Below are 24,701 nucleotides of genomic sequence, written 5' to 3'. Positions count from 1 at the left end.
AGTTTTTTAATGTAATATCTATTCATAAAAGGCTAAAGACTAGGCGCTGAAATCAAGGAGAAAAGGCGCTTGCTGTGTTGTGTGAACGACGTTTGGTGACGTATGACGCTCTCAGCCGAGCCGATCCAGCCTACACACAGCCCTGTTCATTTCCAGGCCGGGTAGAACCCCAGCAACAACGCTGCGATCGGTTCAACCTATGAAGATTGGGCTTTTCAATCGCCATCCATCCTTTGAATAGACAACATTTTGTGGAAATATATCACTGTCACTGCTCAGAAGATACACTAAATCGTTCAATCGGTGAGTAATGGTTGCGAGTGGCTGTGTCAAATCCCCAGTTTTTGCTCGTCTTCTCCGCTGCCCAGTTTTATTGTTGCTTTGTTCTGAGCAGCAGCCATTTTTAATCGCATTGCCCTACATTCCCATCGCTGTCGTGAGACCTCTCTGAAAAACCACGAACCGTTGAAAATGTTAGCGTGGATCTGAGGGGTTTAGAGATGTTTCCCCTCGAAAACACGGTGTTTAATAATGTGAAATACAACTGCAAATGTTCTGAAATCCCCCGGCTTGTCAGGGTTGTCTTCGGTACACTAGCTTGACTGGAAGTTGAACGGGATCGCTGTTTCGCTAGTTTTCGAACAAGCTGTGACTGTCGAAGCTAGCTGATGCTAAGTAAGAACAATTGGTTGTGGGTATTTCTGCACGCTAGCTTAAATTAACAGAACAATGGTAATTTAACCATATATAATATGTAATAAAAAATGATATACAGCTCCACAGGACCTTGGTTACTGTTGGCCATGTTTACATAGCCATTTTCCAGAGCCACCAGCTAGCATATTTTACTAGTGATGGCTAGCTACAGTGCACTTATGGTCCTTTTTTGCGTCTGTGTTCTTACGTTTTAATGTAATGCAATGTCGGGTAGTCTTTATTATCTGCTTATTTGACTAAGACCGTTTGTTTTGTTTCACCAATGCCAGTTGAAATGTATTTTGTTTTTGTTTTCGTGCGGCGGTGTCCGTTTCAGTTGCCGGAATTAGCATTAGCATTCAATGAAGTAACGACACCCACAATTAACGTTTGAGAGGTCATACGATATCAAGCGGTCGTGAAAAGTATGTTATACTTATAGCTAGTATGTTCGTTTGTTGTAACGTTAACCTTACTTCCCCCCTCCCCATAGGTTGTCGGGTGAAAATAACATTTTAAAATGCTAAACAACGTCAATGGATGTATGCCGCGAACCATAGCTAGCTGTCATAACGTTAGCTTCTATTTCTAACCTAATGTCAACTAACTCTAAATTTGAGTGGTGCAGGGATGACGCATTTTTGTAGGCCAACCCCGGAAGTTAGCATCGCTCTGGTTCAATTGGTAAAAAACCAATGTAACTTTTTTTTGAAGTCGGTTATTGTGAGTTGGTATTCCGACTTCCAATTTAAACGCTCCCCAGTGCCTCATCTCGAGAAAACATGGATACCTGCAGCAAACTGATGTTTGTATATCAAATGTGAGCTCACATGCATCAACAGGACATCCTACATTAATTATGACAATGCCAATAGCAAAGAGAAATGGTGGATACATTCACCATCTTTAATTAACAACTAGACAATCCTGTGGAGAAATATTTCCAAAAATATATATCAAGATGTTTCAAGGATCTGAAGACTACATAATACCTAATTCTAAAATGAAGAAAACACAAATCACTTTGCACTGCCATGTTGCTGTCGCAACAGGTGTGTTTATGTCAGCAAGTTGGGTTAGTCTTGGGGAATTAGGGAATTCTGACTTGAACTTGCACCATTTCTGAGGTAATTTCCCCCCTCGATTTTACAGATAAAATGGATTGCAGCTTTACTTTGACTTGTTTTACTGACTTTTTTATATTGTAGAACAAAACATTTAAATCTCTAAAGCTTGTTGGTAAACACAGACCCTATTTCAGGCCTCTAACCAAAAACCCATTAAAAGAAAAACATGGGAACAGGAAATGGAAAATTGGTAACTCATTTCTTTTTTAGGACTCTTTCCCGCATGACTATATTTGGTGGTCCTTAGCCCACATTATTAAAGCATTGTGTCTCCATCTATATTGTTTTGGTACTTGCATCAAGCAATCACTGTTAAAAACAGTGTAACATAAGCCATCATGCGAAATGTTAATTTAGTAACATGTTTGGCCACGTATCACACATTTTTGTGTACGCACTTCTGATTTGATTGTCTTTGTCAAAACCATTTAATTTAAGATACATTTATTCTAATTTCTTTTATACAAGAAATTAGTCCATCTTGTTTTACTGCTATTGCTAGTTAATGTTTGCGGCGACTTGACTATTTGGGCAGATTCCATTTACCTCGGAAGTCGGAAGCCGGAGCTGGGAATGACGTCACACCCGAGTTATCAGCGTTTCAGTTACAAAGTCGGAAAAAGTAGCCAACGGCCAAAAACGGAAAAGGAAACAAGATGGCTACATCTACAAAAGTTATTCTCGCGCTTGCCTTGTCCGAATATAAACACCTTCTGGACAAATATGCGGTCCTTCTGCAACCTGCAAACACGGTGTATTAAGAGAAAACACAAAGTCTTTCTACGTATTTCATTGTTATAAAATACGTATCGAAATAAAAAGTATCGATCGCCCTTTGATCGGTCATCAGTAACGTTACTGTTTACAACCGGGGCAGCCATCTTTAAATGTCAAGTCGGGTTTGTGTGGATCGTCCGACTTTCCGAGTCGGAAATCCGACCTCGGGGCTCGTTCCAGTTGAAATTTCCGACTCGGAGCTCGGATATCCCGATTTCCGAGTACAACTGGAATGCACCATAAACATCAATGAATTGGCATGATATTTAAAATGTTGTATTAATTGTTTCTTGCATAATTGTGTTTTTGTTTTTCTGTACATTTGTGGATAGTTTTGTTAGAAGTTGGAGTAGTATTTGCTGTATGTCGTCACATTACATCTGGTGTATGTTGGCATATTTCTCTTTGTTCTCAGATGTGAACTACGTATAAGCACATTGATGTATATATGCTTAACCTGGTGCTTTGAGTGCACAGTTCTTTCTAAAAACCCATGCCACAAATCAAAGTGTTTCTTAAAACGTTACATCCGTTCTATGAAGTTCACCCAGGAGAGAAGGGATTATAGGCATATAACTTATAGGCCTGAACTGTTTTATAAAAAAAATTAAAAAAGTTAAAAAATGATGATACTCAAGTGCCTGGTTTAAGTTAAATAGGGAAGAGAGGAATTTTATCTTCAGTCCTGCATACCTTTCCTTTTGGCATATGAAGGGCAGAGTCTTGGCAGCATTTGTTTTCAGAGTTGTTCGTAAAATACCAGTAATCCTTCTCAAGGAACTATGCCACTTAGGCTATATGTCATGTAAGTTGGACGTGTTGACATCTCTGACCTCAGGACAGGAAATGCACTTAGTTAAAAACTAAAGTGAAGTTTCACAGCAGAAATAGAAATGGAGTACATTACGTTATTCCATTTAAAAACAAATAGGATTTAGAAACAGGACAGTAACTGCTTTTTAAAATATACATCACATTGTTTACCTGAGCACAAAAGGTATTTTCAGTTTGGTGATGATACTGTTCCAAATCATGTTGTGATCAAACTGTGATCAGAGCCGACACAGTGCAAGTAGTTTTCTGTCTAACTGTGATGTTGCTGATGTTGCATTGAAATGCTTTAGGAACACTGTGTAGCCAAGGGCCCTGACATACGGAAGAACTAGCACTGACAAAGAGACTGATGTGTCACCTCACATTAGATGGCATCTTTTGTTAAAAGTTGCACACGAACACATTGCAACAACTATACGTAGCAGCCTTTCCGAACGTCAATGTGCATCCTGCACCTGTGTGAGAAAATACTCTGTTTCTCTAAATTAAAAAAAAACAGAACATAGACAACAAATTATCCAATCATAATTTGGCTACATTACCATGAATCTGATTAAACTCATATGCTCACAATACAGAGTATGTCTGTTTTTAAAGTGGAAACTGGCATTTTATATGTTTAATTTGCTTTTTCCATTATTTGCTTTGCAGTGGCATTTATGGGTTGAACCCTGTTAGGTTGGGCTGAACAGATCAGAAAATGCTCTCTTATCCACTGCACATTGTTAACGGTCACTACCAACTATACTAGACCCATCAATGCTATACATATGTGCCATACACATTGAACTAAAACTGGACATACATTTAGCTGCTTTTTGCAGCAAAGAGAGAGTTGTTGCTTTCAAAACATGGTGTCTTTTTATACTCATAAAACAAATTTGCTGGCATAGCTGGGCAACAATGTGTGCTTTAAATTTACATACGTGCCCCACTGGCTAGCTAACGACCGCCACTCTGCACTGCTCTTATACAGCATTTACAACTGATAACACCACCTTGTCGTGGAGGCGTAGCACCCACTTTTTGGTTGCCCCTCAGGTAAAGGGCTGTTGGCTGTGTCCGCATATTTGACATAGTTTGTATTGTTGGCAATGAGCCGCCTGCTCAGGGGTCACCATGTTGAGGCGAAATGCTCCCAATCTTGTATTTTGCACCTCTAAATATTTTCTTCTTACACTGAGGTCTGTACTTAAGACATTTCATGTCTTATTCTCTTTGTAGAATCAGAAGGCACTGGGAAAAGGCGCAAAGAGAAATTTCCATACTCGATGACATTACATCGCAATGTCCGATCGTTTGGGGCAAATTACCAAGTCCAAGGATGGGAAAAGCAAGTATTCCTCACTCAGCCTATTTGACAAGTACAAGGGAAAATCAATAGAAACTCAGAAAAACGCAGGTAAGGCTGACATATTTCGATTCTCGCTGTGTTAACCATGTTTCAATGTCATTGACAATTGTACTCCCCATGCTTGATCTATGCTGTGTTTTTCTTCACAGTAGTTCCGCGACATGGCTTGCAGAGTCTTGGCAAAGTGGCCACAGCCCGGCGCATGCCCCCACCTGCTCACCTGCCGAGCTTGAAGTCCGAAAACAAAGGAAACGATCCCAACGTGATTATTGTGCCAAAAGACGGTACAGGATGGGCGAACAAGCAGGAACAACCCGATCAAAAGAGGTAATCATTTATGATATTAATATGTACTACAGTGGTATTCTGCCAGCATTTGTTTGTGGTTTTTGATCATAAAGACACCAGCATCATTTAAACACTTTTCCTTCTCAGAAGGCAGCATCAGGAAAAAATACAATAAAGTTTTGGACTTTGTAAATGTCAACTGGTCCAGTCTGTCAGTGGAAGACAGTCTATAGTTTTGTGTATTTGTGCTTTTGCCTTTTATCAAGTCATGGTACCTGTGGCCCACTTCACAATCCTAACGGTTTTATTCTTCTTCTCTGCTTATTTGTAGTTCTGTTGCATCAACACCACAGCTGCCGGAGTTGCAGCCACAGCTGGCTTTACAGAAATCTGTCTCCAATCTTCAGAAGCCCTCACCGGTAGCCAACCAGGAGGTGTGTATGTTTAGCTTTGGTTATGTTCAACATCATGAAGATCGTCAGAGAAGCACTCAATACACAGTCTAGTGCAGATTTCACGAAATATGTTATAAAAATGCTCTTTCTATGCAAGAAAACTTAAACCTAAAATAAATGTGACTGAACAATTGCCACACACGCCAAGCTTTAATAATCCATTGGGCACTTTTTGGCAATTCTCATAAATTCTCAGTGTGTCCCAGTTTGTATTACATACTTTTGGCTGCATTAACAATTTCAGTTTAGGAGCATATTTCTCCGCTTGGTGGACATACATTTTTTTCTTGAAACATCCACAGAGGAAGATACCTCCTACTCTTTTCTGTTGCAGTCTATCTGTTCTCTTTATGTGTAAGTAACAGAGAAAATCTAGATGGAGTTGGCAGCTTTTAACCACACTTTGTCAGGAAAAAAGACCCAATCTATGTCACAAAGGTCAAAGAGAGAGCAGATAATAGGCTGACTATGGTTTTCTTCATCTCTATTTCCACAGAACACAAACACAGGTGGACCAAAGCAATGGGCCCAGCTAAATGGAAAGGCAGTAGAGCAAGATGGTGAGTCATCTCAGATTTATCTACAATTGAGCGAGCAGTGCTTAAAATCAAATGACATGCTAAAGGTGAGCAATATGCTGTCCAGATTGTGACCCCCACACAACTTTGGCAATTAGTAGAGTAATGTTCTGTTTGCATACGTCAATCAAACTTATTTCTTTATGCAACTTTTTTCCAATGAAAACAGGTTCAAGGGCCTCAAACCGACTTCAGCCCTTCTCTCACGAGGAATTTCCCACACTGAAGGCAGCTGGAGAACAGGACAGGGCTGGCAAGGAAAGAAGCGGCTTCGATCCGTCGTATGGGCCCGGACCAAGCCTCCGCCCCCAGAGTAAGTCTTAACTCTCATAAATAAGATGATGTCTGCTGGAAAGAAACATATTAAATTAGCAGACATTTTTTTTTTGAGTGTCTTGAGTGATTCACCGATCAATCGACTACAAATCGAAACCGGACTGTTTTCAGCTGATCGGTTGTGAACTTGACCAAAGTACCGATCCGTTCCACATCACTTCAGTAATATTGGTTGAGTAATTTTTTGCAAGAGCTACAAACGGCTAGCAAATATTTTTGCTATTGCTATTTTAATTTGTCCAGTGAGCTCCTCCAGAGCTTAAGTATAGACAGGCTTCACCGCTGGGTCACTGACGATCAAATTATGTTTTTTGTTCTTGTCACACAATCGACATAGATTTTTTTTAAGGTTTTATGCAGAGTTTTCTTTTGCGGGGAATCTGACATTTTAATGACAGGGCTCATCGAAACAAGTTTCCGACACTATTTTGCTGCCACAGAGGCTTCCGAAGCTTAGAACCGCCCAAGACCATTGTGATTGGTTGAAAGAAATACAAACGAGCCAGAGCATTTTTTTTTTCCCGATCCCGGAGATGCGATATACTGTAGCCAAACTCTTCTACTGTGGAGAAGGGGCTGGCAAGACAAGACTACACAGACAGTACCTTCACAGCTACACAAACACACACACACACACTGTTCTGTTATCAATTTGTCATATTTTAAAGTATGTATTGCCATAGACAGCATAGCTTTTAAACAGACTTCCACAGAGAGAAATTATATTCTAATCTTGGAAAATCATTCCTAGAAAAGAGTGGGATCCCTGCTATTAAAATTCATTCCCCCGCATGCTGCTAAGAGTAATTAACAGGGGCTGCATTGACTTGCATTATGGCGCATTCAAGAGCTACTCAGTATGAATTAGTAAGTAAAAAACACAGCAATATATTGGAGAGGGAATAATAAACTGTTTAACTTCATAATATTAAAATAAAAATGTAATAATTTATTTCCTAATGATTTTAATTATGTTTTTTATGCCGATAACCACTATAGATTTAATAACAAATTAAAAGGATACCGTTTAGAGTAACCTTGTTGTCTCCCCAATTTGCTGAGTTTTTTTTTTCTATTCTTCTAAAATCTCCCATTGGTTTGGATGCACAAATCACACGCCATCACATCCTCACACTTACTTTATTTTTTTCACTTTACACATGTCAATCCATATAGAATTTGTTCATCAATGTTTCTGAAATGGCCCTTTCCCCACTTTCAAGATGTGACGAGCTGGAGGGAAGGTGGTGGCAGGAACCTTCAACCCTCGTCCCTGACCCTCGGCTTACCAGCAGATCCTGAGGTTAAGCTCACTGCCCTGTGTGAGAATGGCAGCCCTCCCGCCTCATCTCACCCCCCTTCTGCCACTGGCACAACCTCTACTAGTGTGGTGACTCCTCAGTCACCAGTCCTCGACCCCAAGGAGCCTTCCCTGCGTCCCGCCCAGCCTGTCCGCAGAACAACCGTCCCAACTGCCCTGCAGTATCAGCTTCACCACACTTCGACAGCTGTCTACCATGACATGTTGCCTGCATTTGTAAGTACAATATGACTCCTTTTAGACCATTTATGTTTGGAAAAAAAAGCATCAAAGACAAAATTATCGGTATAGCCGGACACTGCTGGACACTGCTCAAATCTTGCGTTGTTTTTCTGCTATGAAGAAGTTGTTTCATCCTGCTCTTTTCAGATGTGCTCTAAAGAGACACGTGAAACCCCAGGTACAGACCATGTTCCAGCCACTGTAGCAGCCCCAGCCCGATTTGAAAGCAAACCCACTTTTAGGCAGAGCTACGCCAAACCTGAACTTGCCAAGTAAGTACATCCACAATGTGAGAGCATTTATCCAATTTCACCAAGTGTGTTGTGACATTTGGCAATTGCTAATTGCCTTTCTACCATCTCTGATTGCAGTGGTGATGTTAGACGAGAGAACCGTTTTGTCCGTGCTCCACCTCGACCCTCTTCTCAGCCCATCCGCAGGCCTGGTGACAGACCACAACGCCCAGCCATCATTAATCCAGACGACCTGAAGGATCTGGATGAGCTTGACAATGACTGCGAGGATGGTTGGGCAGGTCAGTATTTCTTAGACTTGTGTAACTGCCTCCACACCCCTCCAAATACAATATTAGTTTCTTCTTGAGCTTTTTAATATTCACCACCGCTATAGTTTGCGTGTGAACCATCAGATGTCATAATTTACTCCCTGCCATGATGTACTCTTGTAGAACAATGTATGGCAGCTGCTGATCTCCATAGCATGAATCAATAGTATTATATGGAAGCTACAAGATGAGGTTTGATCTCACATTTACACAAAAGTGAGTCAAGGTACATTACATTAAGAGAGAGAGAGATACTAAATCTTGAGATCTCAATGTAACTCAAATAGTTGTTTATCAGATCCAGCTGCATCTATTACATTAACTAGTGTAACATTCTATGGGTCAACCAAATGATTTAAGCAGTTGTGTCAGAGATTGTCCTCTCATATGTGGTGCTTAATTCACTCCACTCACTAAAAATACTAAGTTATGGCTGTTTATATCAATCTGTCACCGTGTGAATGTAATGGGGATCATGCAGGAACTTCAACATTGTTTTTCCAGTCAACCAATGCCTCTTCCCAATGCTTTATATCCCATCCAAAATGACTGCCACTGACCGTTACTGTACTTTCTGTTCTTTCCAGGACTCCATGAGGAAGTTGATTATGGTGAGAAGCTTAAATTCAGTGACGACGAAGAAGACCACACCGGTGAAAAAAAAAGGATGTGGTGAGTCCTCCTTCCTATCATTATTGCTCTGAAATAAAACATTCTTGATTTTGTCATCATTTAAAGTGTAACTTCGACAGCCCTTGTGCAGCTATGGGGAACAAGGGCCCAGTGCTGTTGCTGGCCGGTGTAATGTTAGCATGATAACGGTGGGATTAGCAAGCTAGCATGTTAGCTAGCTAGCTAGCCAGCTGCTACATGTGCTGTGATTGTAATGCTAGTGGTTATGGAAAAAGTAAAATTATACAAGCTGTGGGGAGAGGGGCGATAAGTGGGCGTTACCATGCTCGTATTTCATGACATAGAAATGTCAATATTAACATGAACATTGATGTGTTTCATCACAGTTCAGTCATATAATTTATTTTATAGCTTAAAAACCTTAAATGTGCACTTACTCTTTAAAGGGTTCCTAATTTAATTTTGCCCTGTTACTTTTTAGGACTGAATGGGAGAGGGAGAGAGAGATCCAGCGTGACTGCCAATCCTCCTTGAGTTTGGGTGAGGTGTCTTACCCCCAGGAGGGCCCAGAAGAGAGCTATTCCTACCAACATCACCACCACGAGCTGCCCAGGAAGACCAACGGCAGATATCTCTCTACGGACACTCTGGTAACACACTATGCTGTGTTTTTCCACTTTCATCCTTCTCCACTGAGATGACTTATCTAAGATTTACTCATTATGATGTTATCCACAAGTATAACACATCTTGTTCTTTAATCCGCCTGTGGAGGATAGGGCAATACTGCAGAGCATATGATTAGCAGTGTGCCTTCACACACCCTCTAGTGAGACAGTCATTGTGAATTGGGAGAGATGACCTTGCAGTTACCATAGAGATGTGTGTCTGACTATTTTTTCACTTGCATTGCATTTTGTTGGCAACTGAAAATGATGTGACAGACAAAATGGAAATACAGACTTATGCCTCTGTTTTTTTTTTGGCTGGTTTCAATGTGAAAATCTGCCAGATAAATTCCCTAAAATAAACTATGAGTAGAGTTGCATGTTTGAACCTACATATTTAATATTTTCTTTCACCAAACAAGACGTTGAGGCTTTTAAATTGCCAATGCAAGTGGATGGGCTAAGCAGACAATTTCATTTAGGGGTATCCATAAGACCTATTGGTCTAAGGTGCATTCTATTTTTTTTAATCTGGTTTGGGACCTTAGTTGCTTCTCCTTCTCCCTCAATTTTTCCTCATGTTTCTATCATTTAGATAGACACACAAAACCAAAAAGTAAATGTTGGTCAATGTATATACTTCCACCTTGGACTGACTCCCTTCCATCTCTAGGCCCAGCAGAAAACCCAAGGTGAGCCACTGCCGGAACAGGAAAATCACCAGCGGCAGTCCCAACCGCCAGCTAGGGCAAAGTATGTGTCACCTGAGCTGTCTGAGGCTGTTGAGAGGGCTCGCAGACGCCGGGAGGAGGAAGAGAGGCGTGCCCGTGATGAACGCTTGGCTGCCTGTGCTGAAAAACTCAAAAGGCTGGATGAGAAGTTTGGAAAGATTGAAAGGCAGACATCAAGAACAGAGGAGGGACAGAAAGAGGGAGAGGGCAAAGAAGTTCCACTCTCCCCAGAGAGGGAACCGAGTAAAGGCCACCATGAGAACTGGCAGTACAGCACAAAAGGTAAATACGTAAACTTGTACATTTAGGCATACTTATTGCAGATTATAACAGCAAATTAGAATCATGTGTTATGACCTAATTCTTTCTAGATGCAACTGAGTGTCCTCCAGACAACTCTCCTGGCCATAGTTACCATGATGAACCTGCCTTCTCTAACTACCGTGCCAGTGAGGATGATGGCCAGGAGCCCACCTCCCCCTCAGGAGACTACAGTGGACGTCATCCCTCCAAACCCATCCCACCCCGCTTTCAAAAGCAGCCACAGCACCATCAGCAACAGCAGGTAAGAGCCATATGATGCCCCTAACCCATAGTCTTAATCCCAGACTAATGCTTCAATGCGTTGAGTCGAAGAGGACTTTCAAGAGTTTGTGGAAGTAGGCTTTTTTTTTCATCCTCTTGACTTGCAAACTAACTCTAAAATCTCTCATTAGCTTCAGCTGAATGTTAGAAGTCATTTATACAAGACAGTAGATTTTGTGCACCATAACATAAGTGTGTTTGTTGCATAAATTCTACAGGAACAAGTATACAAGATGCAGCACTGGCAGCAGTCAGGTCACCCTGCCCCATCTGGCACAAACCACAGTCAGCGGGGCTATTATCCCCCACATGTCCTTGGGTTTGACCCCCGCTGGATGATGATGCCGCCTTTCATGGATCCCCGCATGACCCAAGGACGATCTCCTGTGGACTACTACCCCGGTGCTGTCCACTCTTCAGGTGAGCACTAACTCAATAGAATGAGTAGATACTTTCTTATCTGAAATAAGACTTTCCTCTGGTACTTTTTCTTCTCTAATTTGAACATTGGTTGTTTTCAGGAATGATGAAACCTATGATGCATCAAGACCATCTGAACAGCCCTGGTTCCGATGAGGGATGCAATCCCAACCTGCACCAGGAGAGAAGAGCTCCTTCCACTGAGCCTTACCCTATGTGGAATCAAGATGGCTACCCCTTGCGCAGCTTCACTCCACCCTACCAGAGACAGCATGAAAGCTCAGACAGTGTCCAGCCAGATGACCGGTCAGTAATTATATTTAAAATGTGAAATGTGAATTTTGCAATAATTTAATGAAGGCATTCTTTTGTATGTTGATTGATATCCCTGGAACCGGCCTCACACAGCAGGCCAAACCATGCTTGGTGACATAGGCCTCTGTCTATTGTTGTCATTCTTCATCTTTTTTTCCCACAGAAGTGATATGGCCTGCTCCCAACAGGACTCCTATGAAGAGAGAGCCAATGAGTGCTTGACCCACCCCAGAGATGATATTCCCCATCATTCTTATCAGAGCCGAGGGCCAGAGAGAGAACACCAACACCATGACCAAGGCTTGCTGACCACTGCTCAGAACCACCCCTTGAATCATGCTGATAGTGATTATCCAAAACAAGACACTAGAGACAAGCACCTGAAAGACGGCTGTGAATCTCACGATGAGACTTCAGATGGCCCTAAGGACAATTGGAAAAGGGATGGAGTCCAAAAACAAGACGGAGGACTCAACAGTGCTCAAAACCAGTGGTCTGAACCCAGCTCCAGTTCCAGTAGTGGTGTCAGCCAGCCATCTGAGAACATTGGACGCATCTTGACTCGCAGAACTGGGCCCATCAAGAAACCAGTACTCAAGGCTCTCAAAGTGGAAGACAAGGAGAATGAGAAGCCTAAACGTGAGCCTGAGGAGAAGCCTGTCCCTTACCGCTTGGAGAAAGAAATCTTAACTAATGTTTATGACTTGAAGAAAGATAACCAGCCTGCCAGCAACAGGCGTTCAGCTTCACCTGTTGTTGAGAAACAGCCCGAAGAGAGGCAGCGTCAGTCACCAGCTCCCAAAACAGACAGGCCTCTGAGCACCCACAGTGATGAAGCTCCCAAGGAGAACGCCTGGGACAGTGGCAAGAGCCAGTCACCTAGAGAAAGCCAGGAGATTCGGGAGCCTCAGGCACCGCGGCGCAATAACTGGATCTTCATTGATGAAGAGCAGGCCTTTGGTGCCATCAGGGGAACAGGTAGAGGCCGCAGTCGAGGGTTTAGGGAGTTTAGCTCAAGAGGTGGAACCCGTGGTGGCAGAGGTGGAGACAATCTCAGGGGGGGTTATAACAACAATAACAGCAGCAGTGGCACCCAACGGACAGGTAGAGGCAGAGCATCGCCTAGGGACATTATCACAGTGGAGGAGTTCCAGAGGGGCAAGCCCCGCAGGCGAAACGTCAGTGAGACCTTGAGTGAAGCCTCGGAGTATGAGGAGCTGCCCAAGAGGCGCCGCCAGAAGGGATCTGAAAATGGAGAAGGGTACACAGAGTCTGGAGAAGTCCGTAAGGCTGATAGAGACTCTTGGCGATCCAACAAGGTGTACACAGATGACCAAATGGCCCCAGATGCCAGAGAAAAAGCCAAGGCCACCAGGGGCTTTGGAGGTCGCGTGCTGCCTCCCAGATTGAATACCACAGGCGGTTACAGTCGAGGCTTTGGAGGACCCAGGGACATTTCTACATGGAGGGGCCGTGGGGCCCAGTTTAGTAGCACAGGTGGTCCCATGCAAGAAAACGGTTATGGAGCTGAGGCTACGTACTCCCGCAGACCCCCTGTTGAACGTGAGACTCTGAAGTACCCCCCTAAATTCACTGGCTCCTTCATGGAAAATGGCACAGAGGAGCGTGAAGGAGAGTACTACTTTGACAATGAAAACCCTGACCGACAGATGTTAAGGAGACGGCGTCCCCCTCGTCAAGACAAGCCTCCGCGCTTCCGTCGTCTACAACAAGAACGGGAACCTGGCTCAAACCAGTGGACAAGTGAGGAGTACATAAATGGAGAATTAACAAACCCCTGGCCTGCTCGTGCCAAAGGCAGTGGGGAAGACAACTGGCCCAGCGGCCACTACACTGGTGGACGCCCAAGCCAGCATGGTCAGACAGAGGAATGGGAGACGGGATCAGAGAACAGCGACTTTGACTGGAGAGAGAAGCGGGGTGGAACCGGAGGTGCACCTGCACAAGGACATGGTGATATTCCTTCAGACTCTGGCCATGGTGAACCAGGCTCTGGCGAGAAGAGGGAACTTTGCAAGAGAAGCTTCTCTAGCCAGAGACCATTGGTGGAACGCCAGAACAGGAAAGGAGAGCCTTCACTGCTGGAAGCCAGCAAGATGTCACGTACACCCGATAATCCTTCTACCTTGTCCTCCAACAGGAGTGACAGTTGGCAGAATGGAGGGACATCTTGTAAGAGGTGAGGTGAATAATAGGAAAAAAAAACTTACTGTTGAAGTAATTGTCCTAATGTACCAATATGTATTGCCACTGAGAATGAATCAAACTCAGTATGTATTGGGGAACTACATTAATGCTCTCCTGTGATGCTTCAGATCTGATTGCTATAGTTAGTTGGTGTATACTGGGTGTATTCTATATCTGACTTCAATATACGGTTAATTTGACACTGTTTTGATGATCCCCAAGTTAAACCCTTTGTGTCTATCTTTCCTGTTTTTCAGCAGAAGCCCAGATGAGTCTGGCCCAGTCTACAGCCTAGAGCAGTCAGAGGAGAGGGAGCCCAATGAGCCGTCAGGAAAGAAATTGGATAAGGAGTTGAAGCAAGGACCTGTCAAGACCGACATAACCGAACCTCTGTCCCAGTATGAGCTCAGCAGCTATCCAAGTGAGTCCACATTTTTTATTTATCTTTTTAAATGATCCATGTTGATGGAAATTAAACATTTCTAAAGGTGAACTGTTGCACTGAAAAAAACCCTGCTGCTACTTTTCAACACTGAGCTCATTGAAGTACTGTCTCGCATTTTTAAACAAATACAGATAATGTTCAGTTCTGCAGTTCCAACCTATCAGCAGATAATTTGATATTGTCAAAATGTCTGTTTTGTAGTTGAAGGGGATGTAGGGGGACCAGTTTCAAATCAAGATGGATACCAGGATGCCCTGTCCAAAAAGCAAAGACGCCCACAGGAAGACGATAGGAGGAGGAAGGAACAGGGTTCTGCTGTAAGTTAGCATATGATCAGTAATCATGCCAGGAATTAACAATAAGTGTGTCGTTTCTAAAGCTTTTTCTCATTGTTGCCTGTATTAGGTGCCAGTGAAGAACAGGACTATCACATCCAAGATACCACCACGCTTTGCCAAAAAGCATGGAAGCATGAGCATTGAACAAACTGAGGACGCACTTTCTTCCAACAACCTGGGAACCGAAATCTGGGAGACCAACAGCTCAGGTATTAGACAGACCCAACTTTGTGTCCATGCTTTTGTCAGCAGAATATCATTTCATACAGATTTGCTCTTTAAACCGAAAGACAAAGTGAAACATTTCTTGACCTTTTTATTACGACCAGTAAGAAGACATTTTTGTAAAGAATTATTTAAAATATGCATGCCTAGTTTAAACAACTATGCACAACTATAAAAAAAAAGTGTAAATATTCTAGATGGCTTCAGGCTATTTTTGTGAATGGATAAATAGATTGATTGTATACTTCACTAATGCCATTGATTTATCTTTTTAGCTCTTTCAGTTCAGTCTTCAGGGGGAGACTCATGGACTAAACAGGTGTCTTACACTGGGAGCGAGCCCAACTCTGAGGTAGCACACTGCAGTTACTCATTGGAACCTACACCGTATATATGTGTCTGCATTGTTTGCTGCAATTCAACAATGTTTCTAAATCCTAATTTTGCTTTTCTTTATTATTGATAAATAACAAATTGGCTCCAACTTTGAGAACCTTGAACTAATCACTGCCTTTGCTTCATCTTTCTTCTTCTGCCAGGACTCTGATGCTGGCCCAGAGCAGAGTAAGGAACAGCACAAGCCAGGGCCCATAGGAAACGAGCGCTCCCTAAAGCACCGCAAGGGATCAGAAGGTGTTGATCGGCTGGAAGGTGGCCCGATAACACCCGTAAACGGTGTGGACCTCCATGTGGACACTGTGCTGCCTGTGCCTCCTATCGAGTTTGGTGTCAGTGCTAAAGACTCTGATTTCAGCCTACCACCGGGCTCCAACCCAGTCCCTGTGTCCAATCCTGTCAACAAGCTTCAGGAGGCACTTGCCACCAATGTGAGTCATTATATCTATACTTTTGTGATCTCTTGTAGATAACATAATGAGTGGTAAGGCATATACATTAATGATTGATGTAACCATCATCACAGGAATCATAAATACCGGGCTTCAAGGTTTTTCATGGAAGTATCTTTTTTTGCTGAGAGATATTGACTTGTTGATCTTAAACTTGTGTTTGTTTCTAAACAGACGGCTCTGAATCAGGGTATCCCCATGCTGCGTTCCAACCATCTGCAGCCTGGCATTAACCTCAACCCTATGTCCTTCCCTAGTGCTGACCTCACTCTCAAGGTATTTGAAATACAACTCAATGTTTACAGAGCTGCATCTTTTCATACATGTAGCAAATAAGGTATATGGAATGTCTATTTGTGCAACCCTTTCTTGTATTGAATTATTGTAATAATATAGTGGGCACTTTAAGGCAAAACTGACTGTTTTATTCTAACGTGCACATCAACCATAAATGTCTCTTTTTCTTCAGATGGAATCAGCACGTAAGGCGTGGGAGAACTCCCAGTCCCTCCCCGAGCAGGGCTCTCCTGGTGGAGGTGCTTCAGGTGTTCAGGCTCCCTGCAGCGTTGGCTCATCCAGCGGTGTTAGCTACAGTTCCTTTGGAGGGGTTTCAATGCCTCCGATGCCTGTGGCATCAGTAGCACCTTCCATGTCCATGCAGGGTAAAACTGCATTTCATTTTCTCTTTTTAATGAGGGCTTAATCTTTGAGTGGAACTAAACTGAAAACCTGTTGTTGTCCCTTCTGTAGGTAGTCATATTCCCCCGTTGTATCTGGATGGTCATGTTTTTCCTAGCCAGCCCCGCCTTGTACCTTCCACCATGACCCAACAGCAGACCTACCAACAGGTAGAGATAAATGCATACACGCACACACACAGGCTTCTTTGTGTATCAGCAGAATTGTCACTGTGACATTTTTCATCAATTCAGGCGGCTGCAGCCCAGCAGATTCCCATCTCTTTACACACGTCTCTCCAGGCTCAGGCTCAGTTGGGGCTTCGGGGGGGTCTACCTGTCTCTCAGTCCCAAGAGATGTTCAACTCTATTCCCCCCTTCAGGTACTGCCACCTCGATTTATCATTGGATTTCAACGGGTCATATTTGTTTCATGTAGGTGGCACGATCATTTTGTTTAATATCTTTTCCTTTCGCTCATTTTGCTGTCCTGTTGTGTCTTGCTCTGTTCAGGTCCCAGGTTTACATGCACCAGCCCAGCCCCATGGTGCTTTCAGGTGGAGCCCCTCTCAAGGGGCCCTACTCTGCTTTCCCTGGCATGAACCCCTCAGATATGGTCAAGACGCAGTCAGGCTCACACTACCAGCCTATGAATGGCAGCCAGCAACTAGTCTATGACAGCCAGATGAACCAAGGGCCTGGTATGGGTTCCTCCCAGCTAATGGACTCTCAGCTCATCCAGGTCAGTGGATTGCTGATGCTCAGTTTCACAACTCCTCAAGATACTGTATTCCTCTTGATGCTGCTACATTACATTAATGTTAGCCCTATCATAGCGTAATCAGACTATGGTTGGACTGTTGATGACATTTACAATCAAATCCTTGTTTTCAATAGGTGACCATGCCCCTGCCTGGGTCTCAGCTGCGCTATGGCTCAGCTCAGCAGCATCTCATCCTTCCACAGTCCATCCAGCTGCAGCAGGGTCAGAACCTGTCAGTTGGTGGCCCACGCCGCATGCTGCCACCTGGCTCTCAGCCTACCGTCATGACTGGCAGCCGAGAGGTACGACTTACTGAACTTATGTTGCTCAACCTAATACTAGTCTGTTCATTGATTAGTGGAAGTCCATTTTTCCAACCAAAAACATGTAGTGAAATCCTTATAATATGTCATCAACAAGGGCCTGTGTTCACATCAAACTCTGCCTTGAAGCCTCCTTAAATTCCTATCTCGTGCTCAGCGCAGGGATCATTGTTCCACACGGATCGTTTTTGAGGAAGCCAGGGCTCCAGAGTGCGACCATTATTACTAACTACGATGGTTATAGTGGTGATATGTTGTCACGTTACTGTACGCTCTGGGAATTTTTCTATGAAACACTGGAATGAAGCCCTCCCCAGCACCCTGCGACCGCCTTTTTCTGGTAGAAATGCATGCTATCTAGACACAGGCCCTAAATAGGCAATCCACAATTGACATTTTTTTGGATTGGGATTGACATTGTCTCTTTCTTTCGTTGCCCTTTTCTCAGGCCTCACAGATGGAGATGAAAGGCTTCCAGTTCTCTGATAAGCCCAGTCATTCCCCAGGCATGCCTGGAGGGTCCTACAGGTGAACGGAAATTACTTTTGCAAATAATTAGCTGTCTAGACCAAGTATGCGGCTTTGTTCTGTCAACTCCCTGTCAAAGTGAGATATATCACAATAGCAGTGGTTTAGGAAATGGATTTTAACTCTACATGTCTTTTCTTGCTCCCTTCTCCTCATCAGGCCTGGGTCTGCCAGCCCCAGTGGGAAACCCTCTGGTCCTGGGGGACCTGTAGGTCCTCTGCCTACACATTATGCTCAACAGGTATTTATTTTTGTATGTATATTGTCCGTCTCAAAAAGATAACCACAAATTCACTTTTAAGAATTAAAATTGAACAACACGATTGGTTATACGCATCCACATTTGCCTGACATCGTGTACAGTTGGAATAAAGTATAGAAAACGATATATTTAAACACACGCAACAAAAGAAACAAACCTGCAACTGAATTATAGTATTTTGACTAAATCTGAAAATGTCCTTAAATTCAATAATGGCATGCTAATGATTTGTGTTTTAATTTATTTCCCACTCCCTCTTCTCCCTTCCCTCCTCTCCTGTCCCGGGACCCATAGGTCTCAACTGCTCAGGGCAGCATGGTGATGCACATGCGGCCCCCCACCAATGGCCCTTTCCCCAACCCCATCCAGAGACCAATCATGCAGGTCAACAAGCCTGTCATCATCCGCCCTCCCCCTTACCCCAATCCTGGCCTTTCCCACTCTACCCCTCCCTCAGTCCCCGAGCCCCCTGTTAAAGGGCCAGAGGATGGCATGAAGGTGAGCCACCCACTATAAATATAGGTAATTTAATTTCATCCATTTTCTTTTTACTCTACTTGCATTTCTTGTATTGTATATTTTTCGGTGTGTGCCTTTGACTATCGATGTTGATTTATAGTTACAAATACTTTGTGATTTCATAGGATGCATTTGTATTGCTGTAAGACTTATCTGTGATTGTATAAGTCTATACTGTTAATAATGATGTTTGTAGACTCAAATGCACTATAAAATGTTAAAACAAATGACTGTCTAAAAAATGTATTGGATCCTCATCCACGTGGCAACATTAATTAACTTTTTTCCCCTCTATAATCAAATAGGAATAAATGTTCACACATTTTTGGTTAGTCTGAGGCTGATAATTTAATTTTAAGTGACAATAATGTGTCAGTATCTTTTGTACTTAATCAGCATGTTTATGTTTAGAAATTGTCAGGTTATAGTGGCTTACAAATGGATCAGAGATGACACTAAATCATTATCTCCGTAGTTTGGGGGCGTTCATGGCATATAAATATTTTATATATTATAGTTGAGCTAGAAATGTGCTGAGAATCTTTCCTGCCTCACGATGCTCTGAAACTCACCCAATATAAATACAGTAACTGCTAAAAATGGACAGAAACTGTAGACGTCTAGTTGTTTTTCAGCCTTGGGTTATCCAAACAAGTGTTGATGCATAAATGTATGGTCTTGCAGGTGCTGTTGTAGGTCTTAGTAACTCTGGCTTTTCTTCGTGCAGAATAAAACCATGCGAGAAGTGCGCAAGGTAGTGGGTGAGGGCAAGGCACCATCTGGGGGCATGACCAGCAAACTCCAGGAGCCCCTTTCCCCCACGGGGCAAGCAAAACCAGCACGCACTGGAGCTATCAAACCCCAGGCTGTCAAAGTAGAGGAGGGCAAGGCATAACAATGGACCTTCAATCCTCATCACCACTCGGCCTGCTAACGCAAGCCCCTTGACCAATGTCTGAGCCTTGCAAGAACCACCTCGTCCCAAGGCACCATGGCAAGGGGCGCATCCATGCAGACATTATAATGAATTACCCCTCTCGAACTATCAGAACTGGACACTATTATTTCACACCACGTATAGAGATATATAAATATATATAAATATATACATAGACACACACAGTCTTTTAAACAGATCTCTTCAAGGTCCTCTTTAATTTATTATTAGTCACTTTTAAGAGAATGGTAAAGAAAAAAAGATATTTGTTTTTTTTTGTGTTTCTCGTCAAGGTGGGGAAAAGGAAAATGGCCAACTCAGACGGTTCATTTTCATACTATTTTGCCAAACTGTAAAACTATTTACCCACTATTTCCCTCTTAATGGACTGTGTCGGTTGAGACCAGACAGACACTTGTCACAACTCATTACGAGAAGCAAAGTCTGTTTAAATTTTTTTTTTTTTAACAAATTTGAAATGCGGTGGGGCACTTTTTTTTTTGCCATTTTTCATTGGAATTTTTGCTGGTAAATATAATGTTCATCACCCATTCCTGCTATTGGTAAAGGACTTCTTTTACTAACCTAGAAAAAAAGAATCCTCAAATTTGTGGACATCATTGCATGTCAACATGGCAAAAGTCAAGCGCATCACCCTAGAAATGCATCTTCTGGAGTACTCACCCAGCCCATCAACTTGTGAAACTGCTTAGATTGGTAGCAATCTTTCCTTTTCTTAAAACTGTTCTTTTACATTCGGTTGCTCGCTCTCTTCTATATGTAAATTGAAACTTAAAGTTGGACATTTCTTTCCAAAATCATGTTGCTTCCATGGGAACTTCACTGGCATTGATGCAGCGTGTGCATGTGATGTGCTGAACGTGTGTAGACTTGCAGGACGCCTATTTAGAACAGAGCAACATTTCACCAAGACTGTACCTGGACTCAGCATTCACAGTGCTGCCATCGACTGTGTGAATTTTGATCAACCCAGCTGGCAACATTTGTTTTTGGGCGGGGGGTGGGGGCTCGTTGTGACGTTTTTGTGTGTGGGGAGGGGCGGGGGAGGGGCTACATTCGCAATTGCTGTAAAGGACCCCCCTGAAATAGGTGATTGAAATGTTTGCTTTCTTATCGCTTTGTTTGGGTTGTAATGAATCAAACTGTCTGTTTATGAACGTGATGTAAGTGATGATTTTTACATCCCTCAGTCTGGGGCGTTTAGCTTTTTTCTTTAAAGGCTGTTCTCTCCGATTCTGTTCAAACCCCATGTAACAGTACTGTGGGGACTTTTGAAGAAACATACTCAACACCATTTGATTATTCAGCATCTGGTCTCTGAGGTGGCACTAGCAATAAATGCAGCCTAACTATAATCACAATCAGGGTCCAAATAAAAAAACACATTTTTTTTCTTCTGCTAGAGGCTAATGATCACAAACGAGGGGCGTATAGCATTGCTTATTGAATTTAAAATACAATATTTGCTTAAGCTTTTTTTTTTTTGTGGGCCCTGCTGTTCCAGACAACTACGAAGGACTTTTAAAGTGTTTGTTCTATTTGAAAATGTGAAGCTGTTGGAATCTTCTTATTTTATTTTTTTTTTGTAATGGACACTCATCCTGAAACTCACAAGGCCAATGTCATAACTGGTTAAATGTTACTGCTTACCTTAACGCTCCATGACACTACAAAATGTTGCGATTTATCTTTGACAGTGTTTCACTGGTATATATGTATATGCATACTTTACTGTACAGTCGAGCCTCTTCAGCGAGGGGAGGCTTGAACCCACATTTCATTTTAGATATTGTGGCACTATAAAGGATTTAACGTTAAAAAGGTCACTGTGTTCTCAGAATGGACTGCTCTCACTTGTTGATAGGTTTATCAGGCTTGGAGTGTTTTTGCTTCTCATCCCTTACTGCAAAAGATCTCGATGCTTCTCATCACTGTACCTGCACCGAAATGTTGCCCTGACTTTTTTTTTTTGTACTTTTAAGATGCATATTTCATTTTTGTCAAAGGACCAGTGCTTTCTACAGCTGATCCAGCATTCTATTTATCCTACTTGATCTTTATCCTTTCAGATATTTGGTCATTACTCTCCCTTGTTTAAAAAAAAAAGAGCTTATTGAAAGAAAAGAAATAAAGCAGTTGTGATTTCTTAAATGTACTGTTGAATCTGTATTCTCACTTTGTCATATTAAAATCATGCATCAACTTCTTGTGAAAGCAGATATTATGGGGAAATGGTTTTAGGCTACAGGTCCAGAAATATACTGAATGTTATGCTGTGGTTTTAGCACATGCAAACGTGTTTCACTTGTAGATCAGCGCTTCCACCTGAACACTGCAAGTATCTTTGTCCCGGTAGCTTATGTGGACCCCACCATCATTTAGAACTTTACATATACATTTTAACAAAAACATGGTTTGCATGGGCAGTTTTTCCGTGCATGGTTATGCCATGAAAGCGTACCACTGGTTCCTGTCCTGTGACTTGTAGTGATCCTGTACACATGATACTTGCAGACATTGATTTGAGACTCTGCTTATTAGGGAATGAAGGTTGGTTACATCCTAAATCCTAAAAATCATCTTAAAAATACCCCGGATGAAACGAGGAGGGGTAAAATCATGGTTTGCAGAGTAATTAGTAATACCAAAACAATGCACCTGCAAAAAAAAGTAGGCTGCGTGACGTCAGAAGTGTCAGATTCCTGAGATGTTTGGGGGACAAAGAGGCTTGTCTGGACGGAAAAAGTTTTCCTTTTTGCAGCGGAGTCGTCTCTCGGAGTGAAGAAGTCTCGTAGCCGACTTCACCTCCAAACTCGGCGGTTTACCTCCCAGCATTTGGGTTTTTCTCTACGTCAAAGAAACAAGGTAACTTTACTTTATTTTACTGTCTTTTCCTTTGTCTTGAGTTGCCCCCGCCGTGGTAGTGTGAGGACAGACATGTTGTTCTCTCGGTGTGTTGCACGCGCCATCTACTGCTCTTTGATCACGTTTAACATTAGAATCAGCCGGGTTTTTTTGTTTTTTACGTTAGCGACGTTTTGAAATGTACTGTTCTCTGAATATCCGACGGTGAATTGCATTGTGGTTTTGTTACAACGCTGCTAAAAGCATTGTGAAGGCCAAAGCGTAAACTGGCCCAGTGTTCTGCTTTGAGTGGGGATGGAAGTTGCAATATGCAGCAAAAATCAGATTATTTAATTTGTGCTCAAATTATTTCCTTTATAGTCCGTTATGTTGTATGTGAGATTTTAGCTAAAGTGTGTGTGTGTGTGTGTGTGTGTGTGTGTGTGTGTGTGTGTGTGTGTGTGTGTGTGTGTGTGTGTGTGTGTGTGTGTGTGTGTGTGTGTGTGTGTGTGTGTGTGTCCAGCTGCAAGTAATGGCAAAACCATCTTTAGTTGTATTTAGTGTCAGGATTTTGTCAAAAAACATTAAATTGTTTCAATTCTCAGGATTGTTCAGTGTTCTTTGATTAACAGGGTTGTTTTGTGACCCAGGATGGCGAACAAGCGTGGCGTCAGGTCTGATGAAGGCCTGATGATGATGCAGGAGCTTGACGACCGGCTGAAAGAGCAGATTGACAAACTGGAGCATGTTCGCCTCACTGCCACTGAGCTGAAGGACAACTTGTCCGGGGTACGTTCGGCGTGCAATAAATCCCTATCTATAATAAAAACTCAGTTTCATCAAAATGTATTTTTCTGTCTGAACATTATTTTCCTCTAATAGAACAACAGTGATCTGACCCAGTCTATCGCTGACCACCTGGAATGGTTGAACCACTTGTCAGAGCGAGTGGAGACTCTCCACATGAACACAAATGTTTTTGTTCAGGTGAGTTTCTGATGGCGTCTGGGTAATATGGTGCAAAATCCCCTTCTGTTTTTTTGGTTATTTGCGATAGACCTTGAGGTCCTTGCCAAGTTATTGTGATTTAGAAGTACACCTTACCCCCCAAAATAAATTTTTTAAAAGTTAATTAATTCCCATGCTCTACTTGGGGCTATTTCTTAGACTTGGATGCACACCAGACAGTATATTGTGCTCTTCACTCATTTCTGTTTCATCTATTTCCAGATGAATCCCAAGCCTCGCGTGTGGGCAGGGAATGGGACATCCAAGCGTGGGTACCGCTTGGGACGCCTCCACCCTGCTGACGACGCCCGGTCAGAGTTCGGCTGGTCCCCCATCCGCACCCGACGAAACAGTGACGCTGCCTCTGAAATGTCTTGTAACTGGTGATCTGGTAGAATGTGGCCTATACATCAACTCAGGTTGCAATTTGTGCAAAATATGGTAAAGCTGACTTCCACCCAATTGATGACTGAAAGCTTAATTTTACATGTAGTGTAATACTGTATATTTTATTTGGTCCTGCATTTATGCTGTTGAACGTTCAGTTTTTTTTATAAAATCATGATTAAACTTATCTTGTAAGAATGTTGATTTTTAACTCCATGCTACCTTTGTTTAAAGTTTGTGATATATTCTATAAACTATGTTTTTCAATTTTGCTTGAATAAAAAAACAGTACTCATAACATACAAATGGTGCCCTCAGTAATACATTATTCACAGTTATGTCTAAACTTATTCCTAATACATTGTCATATTACGTTTACTTATTTAAGCCTGGACTTTGTAAATGTTTGTACTTTGTTCTCCAAATAACTAGCAGATACAAGAAACTGTTATTTTGTAACACT

The 24,701-nt window shown here is 42.5% G+C and overlaps 2 protein-coding genes across 6 annotated transcripts; both read left to right on the top strand.

Moving 5' to 3' along the window:
* Positions 1-125: 125 nt before the first annotated feature.
* prrc2b (proline-rich coiled-coil 2B) lies at positions 126-22,201 on the top strand. Of its 4 annotated transcripts, none has more exons than XM_084035422.1 (31): positions 126-303; positions 4,659-4,836; positions 4,938-5,115; positions 5,408-5,510; positions 6,028-6,091; positions 6,279-6,422; positions 7,669-7,982; positions 8,136-8,260; positions 8,360-8,523; positions 9,141-9,225; positions 9,668-9,836; positions 10,528-10,867; positions 10,957-11,150; positions 11,389-11,590; positions 11,692-11,896; positions 12,069-14,105; positions 14,374-14,534; positions 14,760-14,875; positions 14,964-15,105; positions 15,397-15,473; positions 15,661-15,948; positions 16,144-16,245; positions 16,439-16,631; positions 16,720-16,817; positions 16,902-17,029; positions 17,160-17,388; positions 17,544-17,711; positions 18,181-18,260; positions 18,420-18,501; positions 18,817-19,020; positions 19,769-22,201. In XM_084035422.1, exons 2-31 carry the CDS (start codon positions 4,722-4,724, stop codon positions 19,934-19,936), a joined length of 6,675 nt encoding a protein of 2,224 aa, XP_083891548.1. In that variant the 5' UTR covers positions 126-303; positions 4,659-4,721; the 3' UTR covers positions 19,937-22,201. The 4 variants fall into 4 exon arrangements, with proteins under 4 accessions (XP_083891548.1, XP_083891547.1, XP_083891550.1 ...); XM_084035421.1 differs by having other exon boundaries at positions 14,371-14,534; XM_084035424.1 differs by having other exon boundaries at positions 14,371-14,534; positions 18,817-19,044.
* A 500-nt stretch (positions 22,202-22,701) lies between these two features.
* On the top strand, positions 22,702-24,660 carry LOC311029322 (uncharacterized protein). Of its 2 annotated transcripts, none has more exons than XM_084034418.1 (4): positions 22,702-22,864; positions 23,494-23,632; positions 23,726-23,830; positions 24,074-24,660. In XM_084034418.1, the coding sequence occupies exons 2-4, from the start codon at positions 23,495-23,497 to the stop codon at positions 24,236-24,238; spliced, it is 408 nt and encodes a 135-aa protein (XP_083890544.1). In that variant the 5' UTR covers positions 22,702-22,864; position 23,494; the 3' UTR covers positions 24,239-24,660. The 2 variants fall into 2 exon arrangements, with proteins under 2 accessions (XP_083890544.1, XP_083890543.1); XM_084034417.1 differs by having other exon boundaries at positions 23,476-23,632; positions 24,074-24,659.
* Positions 24,661-24,701: the final 41 nt, after the last annotated feature.

This window comes from Eutrigla gurnardus (assembly GCF_963514095.1).
Source record: "Eutrigla gurnardus genome assembly, chromosome: 19".
NCBI lineage: Eukaryota > Metazoa > Chordata > Actinopteri > Perciformes > Triglidae > Eutrigla > Eutrigla gurnardus.
Note: the sequence above shows the minus strand (reverse complement) of the source record. Positions and strands in the feature narration are given on the sequence as shown.

Excerpts from the sequence above, each read along its gene's own strand:
- prrc2b (XM_084035421.1), top strand. The coding sequence starts at position 4,722 with ATGTCCGATCGTTTGGGGCAAATTACCAAGTCCAAGGATGGGAAAAGC. Across the intron at positions 5,116-5,407 it reads GAACAACCCGATCAAAAGAG|TTCTGTTGCATCAACACCAC; the intron begins GTAATCATTTAT and ends GCTTATTTGTAG. Across the intron at positions 8,261-8,359 it reads GCCAAACCTGAACTTGCCAA|TGGTGATGTTAGACGAGAGA; the intron begins GTAAGTACATCC and ends CTCTGATTGCAG.
- LOC311029322 (XM_084034418.1), top strand. The coding sequence starts at position 23,495 with ATGGCGAACAAGCGTGGCGTCAGGTCTGATGAAGGCCTGATGATGATG. Across the intron at positions 23,633-23,725 it reads TGAAGGACAACTTGTCCGGG|AACAACAGTGATCTGACCCA; the intron begins GTACGTTCGGCG and ends TTCCTCTAATAG. Across the intron at positions 23,831-24,073 it reads ACACAAATGTTTTTGTTCAG|ATGAATCCCAAGCCTCGCGT; the intron begins GTGAGTTTCTGA and ends ATCTATTTCCAG.